Consider the following 13,032-nt stretch of genomic DNA (forward strand, 5'->3'; position numbering starts at 1 on the left):
CCTCTCCAAAACTTTATGAAAAGTCATGTGTGTACAAGAAAAACCTTATTTGACATAATCAGGACTAGTAGTTAGCAATTAATCAAAAGTGTTAAAGCAGCGAGTTGTAAAAATATATATAAAAATATATACCCACAATTTTACTTCAAATTAAAACATAAGTGTCTTTCTTCAGCCTGGCCAATATGGTGAAACCCCATCTCTAGTAAAAATACAAAAATTAGCCAGGCCTGGTGGCGGGCGCCTGTAATTCCATCTGCTCGGGAGGCTGAGGCACAAGAATCACATGAACCCAGACAGCAGAGGTTGCAGTGAGCCGAGATTGCGCCATTGCACTCCATCCAGCCTGGGAGACAGATTGAGACTCCATCTCAAAAAAAAAAAAAAAAAAAAAAAAAGTCTTTCCTTTTCTCTGTTTTGAAGTAGGGCTTTTCTTTGAGTATTGGTCTACTGGTTAAAGATCTATAACATCTTTCCAACGGTAAGCCATGTTTGTAGTATGTCTTCTACAATTTCCAGATTAGGTTCCTTTAAAATAGAATGAACAATTAAAAACATTTAAAAAAAGATGAGTGCAGAATCCTTTTAGATGTTTATTACTTCTCCCAGCTGTTATAATTGTCTTGCTCACCTCTAATTTCATAGCAGTTATTTTTTTAGCCATTCACATCTGTGTCTTTATGAAGCATTTAACTTAATTTTCCTAGAAACAATAATTATTTTTATAATTGTATTTTATCATATTATGTTACATTTAGACTGTTTAATTACAAGTAGAACTGATGTAGCAACTTGGGGAAAAAGGGAACTTACTCTTGATAAGCATACTAATCAACTTCCGAAAGATAGTACCTTAGCATTTTGGAGAGCACCTGGTAGGAATGAATGTTCAGCATTCTACAAACATCATTTATAATAAATTTAAAACATTTTATTAATCAGTCACGTCTCCTAAAAGGATGTCAGGTGAGAGCTTTTTACTGTATCTGTATTTTTCTGAAGGAAAGGGCCTATAGCTTTCAAGAGCTTCTCCAAGGTGTCTATGATATTAAAAAGTTTAAGAAATGATAGTCTAGAAGGTCCTTTGAACAATGAAAGACTCACTCCAGTTATTCATCATTTTGAAAATACTCTTCAAGATGGAATTACTCTTTGCTCTTTATAATTTTCCTCACAATATTTTTATTATTAACTTATGTAATGAGTAACAAGTAGTCTGTCTTTGAAAGCTATAAAATATCTAAGAATAGACTTACCAAATAATGTTTTAATACCTGTTTAAAAGAAAAATAAACTATCAAACTTTACTGAAGGGTATTTTTAAATTTTCACAATATTTAATTGATGAATAAAGATTAAATATATTCAAGGTGTACAACATGATGATTTGACATACATATATAGTGTAATGATTATTACAATCAAATTAACACATCCATCACCACCCATGCAGCATATTACATACCCAGAATTTGTTCATCTTATGACTGAAAGTTTGTTCCCTTTGACCAACATCTCATTTACCTCACTCCTATCCCCTGTCAACCTCCATTCTACTCTCTGCTTCTATTCTGCATATATATCAAAAAAAAAAAAATGAAATCAGTATCTTGAAGAAATATATGCACCTCCATGTTCATTGCAGCATTATTCACAATAGTCAAGATTAGAAACAACCTAAGTGTCTCTCAGTAGATAAATGGATAAAGATAATTCGGTACATATATACAACAGAGTGCTATTTAGCCATTAAAAATAGAAATTCTGCCATTTGCAACAGCATGGATAACCCAGAGGACATTATACTCAGTGAAATAAGATAGACACAGAAAGACAAATACTGTTTGATCTCACTTATATGTAAAGAATGTTTAACAAAAAATCTTCAATATCTTTGGAGATATATCCTGTTTCTGGATGAAAGACTAAATGTTGAAATATGGCAGGTGTTTCAAAATCTAGAAATTTAATTCAGTTCCTACAAAAGCCCTGGATTTGAATGGAGTGTGACATTCATTCACCTAATATTTGTTGTCTGTCTACTGTGTATTGGTTACTATAGCATACATAATAAAATAGATCAAGAGGACAAAAGAGAATATTCAATCAATTATATTGAGTATATCTTTGTACACATGAGGGTAGGGATGCATATGTGGTACAGGTGGCATTTCAAATCAGTGTGTAATGGAAATGATAGATTTTTTTTTTTTTTCGAGAAATGTGTTGGGATAATTGGCTGTTTTGAAAATTACTCAGACCTTTACCAACTATCGTGGGAAAACTAATTCTAGGTGGAATAAACATCTAACCATAAACTAGAATACTATAAAAGGTATGAGAAGAAATAAGAGGAATACCTGTTTAATCTTGAGATAGGAAAGGCTTTCTTTCTTTTTTTTTTTTTTTTAGTTTTTTTTTTTTTATATTTTTATTTTTATTTTTATTTATTATTATACTTTAAGTTGTAGGGTACATGTGCATAACGTGCAGGTTTGTTACATATGTATACTTGTGCTATAAGTTGGTGTATGCACCCATCAACTCATATTTATATGAGATACCATCTCACAATCTCTTCAGTTAGAACGGCTTATCATTAAAAGTCAGGAAACAGTGCTGGAGAGGATGTGGAGAAATAGGAACACTTTTTACACCGTTGGTGGGACTGTAAACTAGTTCAACCATTATGGAAAACAGTATGGCGATTCCTCAAGGATCTTAGAACTAGATGTACCATACATGACCCAGCCATCCCATTACTGGGTATATACCCAAGGATTATAAATTATGCTGCTATAAAGACACATGCACATCGCATGTTTATTGCAGCACTATTCATACTAGCAAAGAGACTTTGAATCAACCTAAAATGTCCATCAGTGACAGACTGGATTAAGAAAAATGTGGGCAATATATACACCCATGGAATACTATGCAGCCATAAAAAGGATGAGTTTGTGCCCCTTTGTAGGGACATGGATGGCAGCTGTCCATCATTCTTGTGCAAACTATCAAGAACAGAAAACCAAACACCGCATGTTCTCACTCATAGGTGGGAACTGAACAATGAGATCACTTGACTCAGGAAGGGGAAACATCACACACCGGGCCTATCATGGGGAGGGTAGGTAGGATTGCATTGGGAGTTATACCTGATGTAAATGACGAGTTGATGGGAAAGGCTTTCTTAAGCAAATTACAATCTAGAAGCCATCAAAGAAAAAGTTGACATATTTGACAACATCAAAATTAATACATTTCTGTAGATTACAATATTACCATACACAATGGTAATGGATACATGAAAAACTAGGAAAACTATTTGTAACATATGTGACAAAGCACTAATATCCTTCATGTATTAAGAACTCCTATAAATCAATGAGCAAAAGATGAATGTGCCCTCTGGGAAAATGAAAAAATACCTGAACAAGCAGTCTACAAAATAAGAAACAAAAATGGCCTAATGTACGTAAGATACTTGATTTCATCAACAAATAAATGCAAATTTGAAAAATCATTTAGATATTGGTTTTTAGCCTTTAAATTTGACAAAGATTTAAAAGACTTATAATATCACTGCTGGTAAATAGGGTAGGAAAACAGATATATACTCTTGGTGGGAATGTAAATTGCTGCAGTATATTGCTGACTTTCTGGAGAGCAACATGGTAATACTGTCAAATTAAAATGTGTGTACTCTTCAGTGCAGAAATTTCAGCTCTAGGAATTTATTTTGAGGAAATACTATAAGGGTTATGGTCCCAGTTGTATGTATAAGGATACTAATTTCATCATTGCTTATACTTGCCATCTACCTACCCACAAAAAGGAAAACAGTCCATATGCTCACCAATAGGGGATTTGTTAAATCATTGTGCCTCAACAGGGAATTTGTTCAACAAATTGTGTTGCATCCATTATAGAATACTAAACTAAGAAGCAAATTTAAAAAGTAGACCTATGGCATATAAAGTAATATAGAACCATGCCTTTGAAATATTGTCAAGCTTTTAAAAAAATAATATCTCAGAATAACATGTTTACTGTGATCCCAAGTATTTGAAAAGGAAAACAAACTAAATACATGTGTAATTTATTTTAAAATTTAATTGAAAAATTAATTGAGATTGTATTATGTAATCTATTCTGTAACTTCTTCAAATTAGTGGTTCATCATGGACTTCCATTCATGCCAGTACATATAGATATACCTCATCTTTTTTGAAAGATCTATAAATATTAACATTACATTTGTTTTAAAATCTGTGTATGTATAATGTATGTATGAGTAAAAATTCAGGAAGAATATATGTATAACTGTTAACCAAGGTTATATTTGGGGAGGAGGAGGAATTTCTTTATATTAGTTTATTACTTAACTTTTCAAGTATAGAGATATACTTAGTAAAAACAATAAATATTTTTATTTGAGGATGGAAACATAATTTTTTAAAAATTTATGTTTGTAGAAATTGTAATCCTGGAAAACCCCTCAAAACATCTTCAAAACTTGAAAAATCAATGGCTGTTGAAATTACTTTAACTATAATAAACAAAAGGATTGGAGAAGAATAGGAAAAAGAAGAAATCAGAAGTAGATTTTCAAAGAGAAATAGAGATGAATGAAAATAACAGTAACTTTAGGAATTCAGCCAGCATCCCATTCTCTTCTTGAGTGTATTTATCAGTCATTGTTTATTTTACCTTTCTACCACAAAAGAATATTATTCTTTGGAGGAATTAGTTGATGCTTTTTATTTCTTTATGAATGGAGAAAGCACCATCAAATTTTAAGCAAAAGCATTAACTTTGTAGCATGCTAAAAATCTCATTTTCTCAGTCAGCAGTTCATTATCTCGAACTATATTCCCCAAACTTCTGTTAATACAGTTTTCACTTACATCAAATCACCATGTTATATACCTTAAATAGATACAATTTTATATATGTCAGTCTAATCTCACTAAAGCTGAAAAAAATTTTTAAAAAGACATAGTTTCAAATTTATATGTTACAGTGTGAATGCAGATTATACATTATAACCCTTTGCGTGACACAACAATTTTTTCATATAAAATTTTAGAAATGGTGCTTTGTGTTATATGATTTAGAGATTTATATCTTTATTGATTCTGATCTGAGTGTTCACATAAAATACCTGACAAATCTAAAATACATTTTTGATTTTAACTTTTAAAAATATGTTATTTGACTTACTTTTTGTTTTAATTAGGTAACAGGGAAAAAGATATATGCTACAAGCCAGCAAATTTTTGGAGCAGTGAAATCACTGTGGACAAAAAGCAACAAAGAAGAGTCACTCCCTAAACATAAAGAAAAAACTAAGGTAGAGTTTACATGGAGCAAGGCGGTCAACATTGAGTTTTGTTTGAGTGGGTGTTGGCTTGTAATGAGGGTACTGGACAGAGGTCGAGGATAAAATGAGAAAGTAGATGAAGGAATTAGTAAAATGATTTACTTATGAAGGAAAAATCTGTTTGATAAACAGCTAGGATCCTCTGTCGAAATAGAAGTACCTGCAAAAACAACTGACGTCTTGAAACACTCAGTGCCCTTGCCAACAGAACTCAGCTCTGAAGCGAAGACCAAATCAGAATCCACTTCAGGTTTGTTGGGTATAAGTTAATTTTGTTTTCATTCTTTTCTTAAATAATTTGATTGCATTATCATTAGTGGTTTGAACTAAGATGTGTTCTCCCCATAAATATTTTGTCTTTTTCAATCTGTGGTTTGTGTTTCTTTTTAGGTTATGAGGTACTTAGGTACCTGCAATGGCTTTAAATTACCACATAGTTCATAATATAGATCTTTGTATGTGAGTATATAGAGTAGCACCAACACGTTGATTGGGTGAAGCATTTAATATAACTTTATAAATTTGAGCTATTTTATCAGGTGGGGGAAATGGGCCTTTCTAGATTCTGTAATTTTAAAGGGATGAGTCACACCTACATAAAGAAATGTCAGCTTCCATTTTTTGTGCTATTTACCTATCAGTCTCCCTGTCAATCTTAAGACTGTTTTATTTTTATTAAGTTTAGTTTTATTAAGTTTAGGCACCAAAAGAACTTTCAGCATCAAATAGTAGAAATATCATCAATTATAATACTTATAATGTTGCTGGTATTCCATACTGGCAATAAATACTTTGTGAAACCAAACAGTGACAATTATACTTTCTAAACAAATACTGCCATGATTTTACTGTGATCACAAAGAAGGTGACAGAGTGTTTAATACCATTTTGACAATGTATTCTTATGGATTTGCATAGGTTTATCTATATGTACAATGTGAATTGTAAAACCCGTTGTCTTATTGCAAAGGAAAGGTGACTAACTCAGAGGTTGGGGAATAATAATATCCACCCTTTATCAAACACATACTGTGATGCAGAGAGCTAGAAGTATATTATGTTATTCAGCCCTTACCCACAAAACAAAACAAAAACCTCTGCTGGATCGGTAATTATTCCCATTTTATGATGAAGAGACTGAGACTCAGGGAGCTAAAATAACTTGCCCCAAATCATATAGCTTGTGAGTAGCAGAGTTGTGTTTATGGCCTAGATCTTCTTGACATCAGAGTCTAAGCTCTTTCCATTGTGTATAGGTTATCTAATTTAAAACCGGAATTTAGTCTCTAATTTCAGCCCCCTCCTCTCACTTAATCTTCATAAAAACTGTCATTGAATAACAAACCTGATTTGAGTTTTACTATTTTCCTCTGTCCTCTCTCCTAACTAATCAAGACAAGTTTTACAGTTTTTAGACTCTCTGAATAATCTGCAGGTGACCATATTCTCACAAGAATATAATGTATGGTCATTTTTCCAAATGCCTGTTAATTCCAAAGTATCTTTATGAAGATGAAACATACTACACCTTAACAGTGGGACCAAAACCTTCCAAAGCTAATGTCTTTTTGTTCACACATCTAGATTCTGGAACCCTTTATTTGCCTGTCTTGGGTGACGTGGTATATGAAAAGCATTCTATCGAGATGATGCAGAGGGAGAAAGAGATGCCAGTGCTACTCATTCTTATCATATATGTCTTGGTCAGTTTGAGCTGCTGTAAAAAATACCATAGACTGGGTGACTTATAAACAACAGATATTTATTTCTTACAGTTCTAGAGACTGAAATTCTGAGATCAGGGTGCCAACATGGTCAGGTTCTGGTGAAGGCCCTTTTCTGGCTCGTAGACAGCCTACTTCTCATTGTGTTCTCACATGGCAGAGAGCAGAGGGAAGCAAGTTCTCTCAAGATTCATAAGGGCACTATTGATCCCATTCACGAACGTTCCACCGTCATCACCTCCTCTAATTCTAATCACTTCCCAAAGCTCCCCACCTCCTAATACCATCATAATGGGGGAGATAGGGTCTCAACATGTGAACTTTTGGGGCATACCAACACCCAGTACATAAAAATATATCATTTGGAGTTTATTATACAGTATAACCTTGGGATTCACCATTTCCACGTTTCATATGTAGAATAAAACAGTTTTTTTTCACCATGGGAAACAGTAGTGATTGTGAGCACAGGTTATAGAATAACACTTGAATCAAAATCCCAGATCCAGCATTTACTAGTTCTGTTACCTGGGACAGGTTATCAAACACTTCAAGCCACAGTCTCCTCATCCAACAAAAAAGGGACAATAACAGTTCTCACATGGTTGTGAGGATTACATGAGATATTGCATGTAAAGCACTAACTACAATGCCAGGGACATACTAAAGCGTATCAGTGGGTATTAAAATATATCATTATTATCATTTGCCTAGAGTAATTAGCCATTTTGATGAGAAACAGATTTTCACTGAGCATACTTAAGGAGCAAGTCACTTACCTAGTGAGCCTAGCCATGGCTACCACTTAATCACCATACAGAAGAGATAGGGTGTACTGTCCAACTATATGTTGTGGCTCTGAATATGAGTTTGGTGGTTCTCTACCATCTCATGTACATTAATGGAGAAAATTGTTATTTTGGGAATCACAAATTTAGAAATTTGGTGTCATAGACCTCTTCAAGAATCTGATGAAAGCGGAATGAAATCTCTCACAGTCTTACAAAATTAATGTCCCTCTAAAGCAGAAGTTGAGAAACTATGGCTCGTATGCCAATTCTGACTCGACTCACTATTTTTTTTTAGGTGATAAATATGCAAAACCTATATTCTTTATTTTTTAAAAAAATTCTACTTTAAGTTCTAGGGTACATGTGCACAACGTGCAGGTTTGTTACATAGGTATACATGCGCCATGTTGGTGTGCTGCACCCATTAACTCATCATTTACATTAGGTATTTATCCTAATGCTGTCCCTCCCCCATCTCCCCCACCACAAAATAGGCCCCTGTGTGTGATGTTCCCCACGCTGTGTCCAAGTATTCTCATTATTCAATTCCCACCTGTGAGTGAGAACATGCAGTGTTTGGTTTTCTGTCCTTGTGACAGTCTGCTTAGAATGATGGTTTCCAGCTTCATCCATGTCGCTACAAAGGACATGAACTCATCCTTTTTTAAGGCTGCATAGTATTCCATCGTGAGTATTTGCCACATTTTCTTAATCCAGTCTATCATTGATAGACATGTGGGTTGGTTCCATGTTTTTGCTATTGTGAATAGTTCCACAATAAACATATACCCAGTAATGGGATGTCTGGGTCAAATGGTATTTCTAGTTCTAGATCCTTGAGGAATCGCCACACTGCCTTTCACAATGGTTGAACTAGTTTACACTCCCACCAACAGTGTAAAAGCGTTCCTATTTCTCCACATCCTCTCCAGCACCTGTTGTTTCCTGACTTTTTAATGATCGCCATTCTAACTGGTGTGAGATGGTATCTCATTGTGGTTTTGATTTGCATTTCTCTGATGGCCAGTGATGATGAGCATTTTTTCATGTGTCTGTTGACTGCACAGATGTCTTCTTTTGAGAAGTGTCTGTTCATATGCTTCACCCACTTTTTGATGGGGTTGTTTGTTTTTTTCTTGTAAATATGTTTAAGTTCTTTGTAGATTCTGGATATTAGCCCTTTGTCAGATGGGTAGATTGCAAAGATTTTCTCCCATTCTGTAGGTTTACCTGTTCACTTTGATGGTAGTTTCTTTTGCTGTGCAGAAACTCTTTAGTTTAATTAGATTCCATTTGTCTATTTTGTCTTTTGTTGCCATTGCTTTTGGGGTTTTAGTCATGAAGTCCTTTCCCATGCCTATGTCCTAAATGGTATTGCCTAGGTTATCTTCTAAGGTAAAAGGTTTTAGGTCTAACATTTAAGTCCTTAATCCATCTTGAATTAATTTTTGTATAAGGTGTAAGGAAGGGATCCAGTTTCAGCTTTCTACATATGGCCAGCCAATTTTCCCAGCACCATTTATTAAAAAGGGAATCCTTTCCCCATTTCTTGTTTTTGTCAGGTTTGTCAAAGGTCAGATGGTTGTAGATGTGTGGTGTTCTTTCTGAGGCCTCTGTTCTGTTCCATTGGTCTATATCTCTGTTTTGGTACTAGTACCATGCTGTTTTGGTTACTGTAGCCTTGTAGTATAGTTTGAAGTCAGGTAGCATGATGCCCCCAGCTTTGTTCGTTTGACTTAGGATTGTCTTGGCAATGCGGGCTCTTTTTTGGTTCCATATAAACTTTAAAGTAGTTTTTTCCAATTCTGTGAAGAAAGTCATTGGTAGCTTGATGGGGATGTCATTGAATCTGTAAATTACCTTGGGCAGTATGGCCATTTTCATGATATTGATTCTTCCTGTCCGTGAACATGGAATATTCTTCCATTTGTTTGTGTCCTCTTTTGTTTCATTGAGCAGTGGTTTGTAGTTCTCCTTGAAGAGGTCCTTCACATCCCTTGTAAGTTGTATTCCTAGGTATTTTATTCTCTTTGTAGCAATTGTGAATGGGAGTTCACTGATGGTTTGGCTGTCTGATTGTCTGTTATTTGTGTATAGGAATGCTTGTGATTTTTGCACATTTATTTTGTATCCTGAGACTGCTGAAGTTGCTTATCAGCTTAAGGAGATTTGGGGCTGAGACGATGGGGTTTTCTAAATATACAATCATGTCATCTGCAAACAGGGACAATTTGATTTCCTCTTTCCCTAGTTGAATACCCTTTATTTCTTTCTCTTGCCTGATTGCCCTGGCCAGAACTTCCAACACTATGTTGAATAGGAGTGGTGAGAGAGGGCATCCCTGTCTTGTGCCAGTTTTCAAAGGGAATGCTTCCAGTTTTTGCACATTTAGTATGATACTGGCTGTGGGTTTGTCATAAATAGCTCTTATTATTTTGAGATACGTTCCATCAGTACCTAGTTTATTGAGAGTTTTTAGCATGAAGGGCTGTTGAATTTTGTCAAAGGTCTTTTCTGCATCTATTGAGATAATCATGTGGTTTTTGTCATTGGTTCTGTTTATGTGATGGATTACGTTTATTGATTCGTGTATGTTGAACCAGCCTTGCATCCCAGGGATGAAGCCAACTTGATCGTTGTGGATAAGCTTTTTGATGTGCTGCTGGATTCGTTTTGCCAGTATTTTATGGAGGATTTTCGCATCGATGTTCATCAGGGTATTGGTCTAAAATTCTCTTTTGTTGTTGTGTCTCTGCCAGGCTTTGGTATGAGGATGATGTTGGCCTCATAAAATGAGTTAGGGAGGATTCCCTCTTTTTCTATTGATTGGAATAGTTTCAGAAGGAATGGTACCAGCTCCTCCTTGTACTTCTGGTAGAATTTGACTGTGAATCTGTCTGGTCCTGGACTTTTTTTGGTTGGTAGGCTGTTAATTGTTGCCTCAATTTCAGAGCCTGTTATTGGTCTATTCAGACATTCAACTTCTTTCTGGTTTAGTCTAGGGAGGTTGTATGTGTCCAGGAATACATCCATTTCTTCTAGATTTTCAAGTTTATTTACGTAGAGGTGTTTATAGTATTCTCTGATGGTAGTTTGTATTTCTGTGGGGTTAGTGGTGATATCCCCTTTATCATTTTTTTTTATTGCATCTATTTGATTCTTCTCTCTTTCCTTATTTATTAGTTTTGCTAGTGGTCTATCAGTTTTGTTGATCTTTTCAAATAACCAACTCCTGGATTCATTGTTTTTTTTTTTGAAGGATTTTTTTGTGTCTCTATCTCCTTCAGTTCTGCTCTTATCTTAGTTATTTCTTGCCATCTGGTAGCTTTTGATTTTGTTTGCTCTTGCTTCTCTAGTTCTTTTAATTGTGATGTTAGGATGTTCATTTTAGATATTTCCTACTTTCTCTTGTGGGCATTTAGTGCTATAAATTTCCCTGTACACACTGTTTTAAATGTGTCTCAGAGATTCTGGTACATTGTGTCTTTGTTCTCATTGGTTTCAAAGAACATCTTTATTTCTTCCTTCGTTTCGTTATGTACCCAGTAGTGCTTCAGGAGCAGGTTGTTCAGTTTCCATGTAGTTGTGCAGTTTTGAGTGTGTTCATTAATCCTGAATTCTAATTTGATTGCACTGTGGTCTAAGAGACAATTTGTTGTGATTTCTCTTCTTTTACATTTGCTGAGGAGTGCTTTTCTTCCAACTATGTGGTCAATTTTGGAATAAGTGCGATGTGGTGCTGAGAAGAATGTATATTCTGTTGTGTTGAGGTGGAGAGTTCTGTAGATATCTCTTAGGTCTGCTTGATGCAGAGTTGAGTTCAAGTCCTCGGTATCCTTGTTAACCTTCTGTCTCATTGATCTGTCTAATATTGACAGTGGGGGGTTAAAGTCTCCCATTATTATTGTGTGGGGTCTAAGTCTCTTTGTAGGTCTCTAAAGACTTGTTTTATGAATCTGGGTGCTCCTGTATTGGGTACATATATATTTAGGATAGTTAGCTGTTCTTGTTGAATTTTTCCTTTACCATTATATAATGGCCTCCTTTGTCTCTTTTGATCTTTGTTGGTTTAAAGCCTGTTTTATCAGAGACTAGGATTGCAACCCCCGCTTTTTTTTTTTTTTTTTTTTTTGGTTTCCATTTGCTTGTTAGATCTTCCTCCATCCCTTTATTTTGAGCCTATGTGTGTCTCTGCACATGAGATGCGTCTCCTGAATACAGCACACTATTGGGTCTTGACTCTATTCAATTTGTCAGTCTGTGTCTTTTAATTGGAATATTCAGCCCATTTACATTTAAGGTTAATATTGTTATGTGTGAATTTGATCCTGTCATTATGATGTTAGCTGGTTATTTTGCCCGTTAGTTGTTGGAGTTTCTTCCTGGCATCGGTGGTCTTTACAGTTTGACGTGTTTTTGCAGTGGCTGGTTTCGGTTGTTCCTTTCCATGTTTAATGCTTCCTTCAGGATCTCTTGTAAAATAGGCCTGGTGGTGCCGAAATCTCTCAGCATTTGCTTGTCTGTAAAGGATTTTATTTCTCCTTCACTTATAAAACTTAGTTTGGCTGGATATGAAATTTTGGGTTGAAAATTCTTTTCTTTAAGAATATTGAATATTGGCCCCCACTCTCTTCTGGCTTGTAGAGTTTCTGCTGAGAGATCTGCTGTTAGTCTGATGGGCTTCCCTTTATGGGTAGCCCAACCTTTCTGTCTGGCTGCCCTTTACATTTTTCCCTTCATTTCAACCTTGCTGAATCTGACAATTATGTGTCTTGTGTTTGCTCTTCTCAAGGAGTATCTTTGTGGTGTTCTCTGTATTTCCTGAATTTGAATGTTGGCCTGCCTTGCTAGGTTGGGGACGTTCTCCTGGATAATATCCTGAAGGGTGTTTTTCAAGTTGGTTCCATTCTCCCCATCACTTTCAGATACACCAATCAAACATAGATTTGGCCTTTTCACATAGTCCCATATTTCTTGGAGGCTTTGTTCATTTCTTTTTCCTCTTTTGTTTCTAAACTTCTCTTCTTGCTTTGTTTCATTAATTTTTCATTAATTCAATCACTGTTACCCTTTCCTCCACTTGATTGAATTGGCTATTGAAGCTTGTGCATGTGTCATGTAGTTCTCAGCTCCA

General features: G+C 35.2%; 1 protein-coding gene across 3 annotated transcripts in view; it reads left to right on the forward strand.

The window, feature by feature from the left end:
• APOOL (apolipoprotein O like) overlaps positions 1-13,032 on the forward strand; it is an 82,314-nt gene that overhangs the window by 63,343 nt on the left and 5,939 nt on the right. For all 3 annotated transcript variants that reach the window (XM_003917944.4, XM_009197866.4, XM_021932867.2), the window contains exons 7-8: positions 5,240-5,353; positions 5,516-5,633. In XM_003917944.4, coding sequence (XP_003917993.1) covers positions 5,240-5,353; positions 5,516-5,633 — 232 coding nt within the window. The remainder of the gene's footprint in view (positions 1-5,239; positions 5,354-5,515; positions 5,634-13,032) is intronic.

This window comes from Papio anubis, chromosome X (assembly GCF_008728515.1).
Source record: "Papio anubis isolate 15944 chromosome X, Panubis1.0, whole genome shotgun sequence".
Taxonomy (NCBI): Eukaryota; Metazoa; Chordata; class Mammalia; order Primates; family Cercopithecidae; genus Papio; species Papio anubis.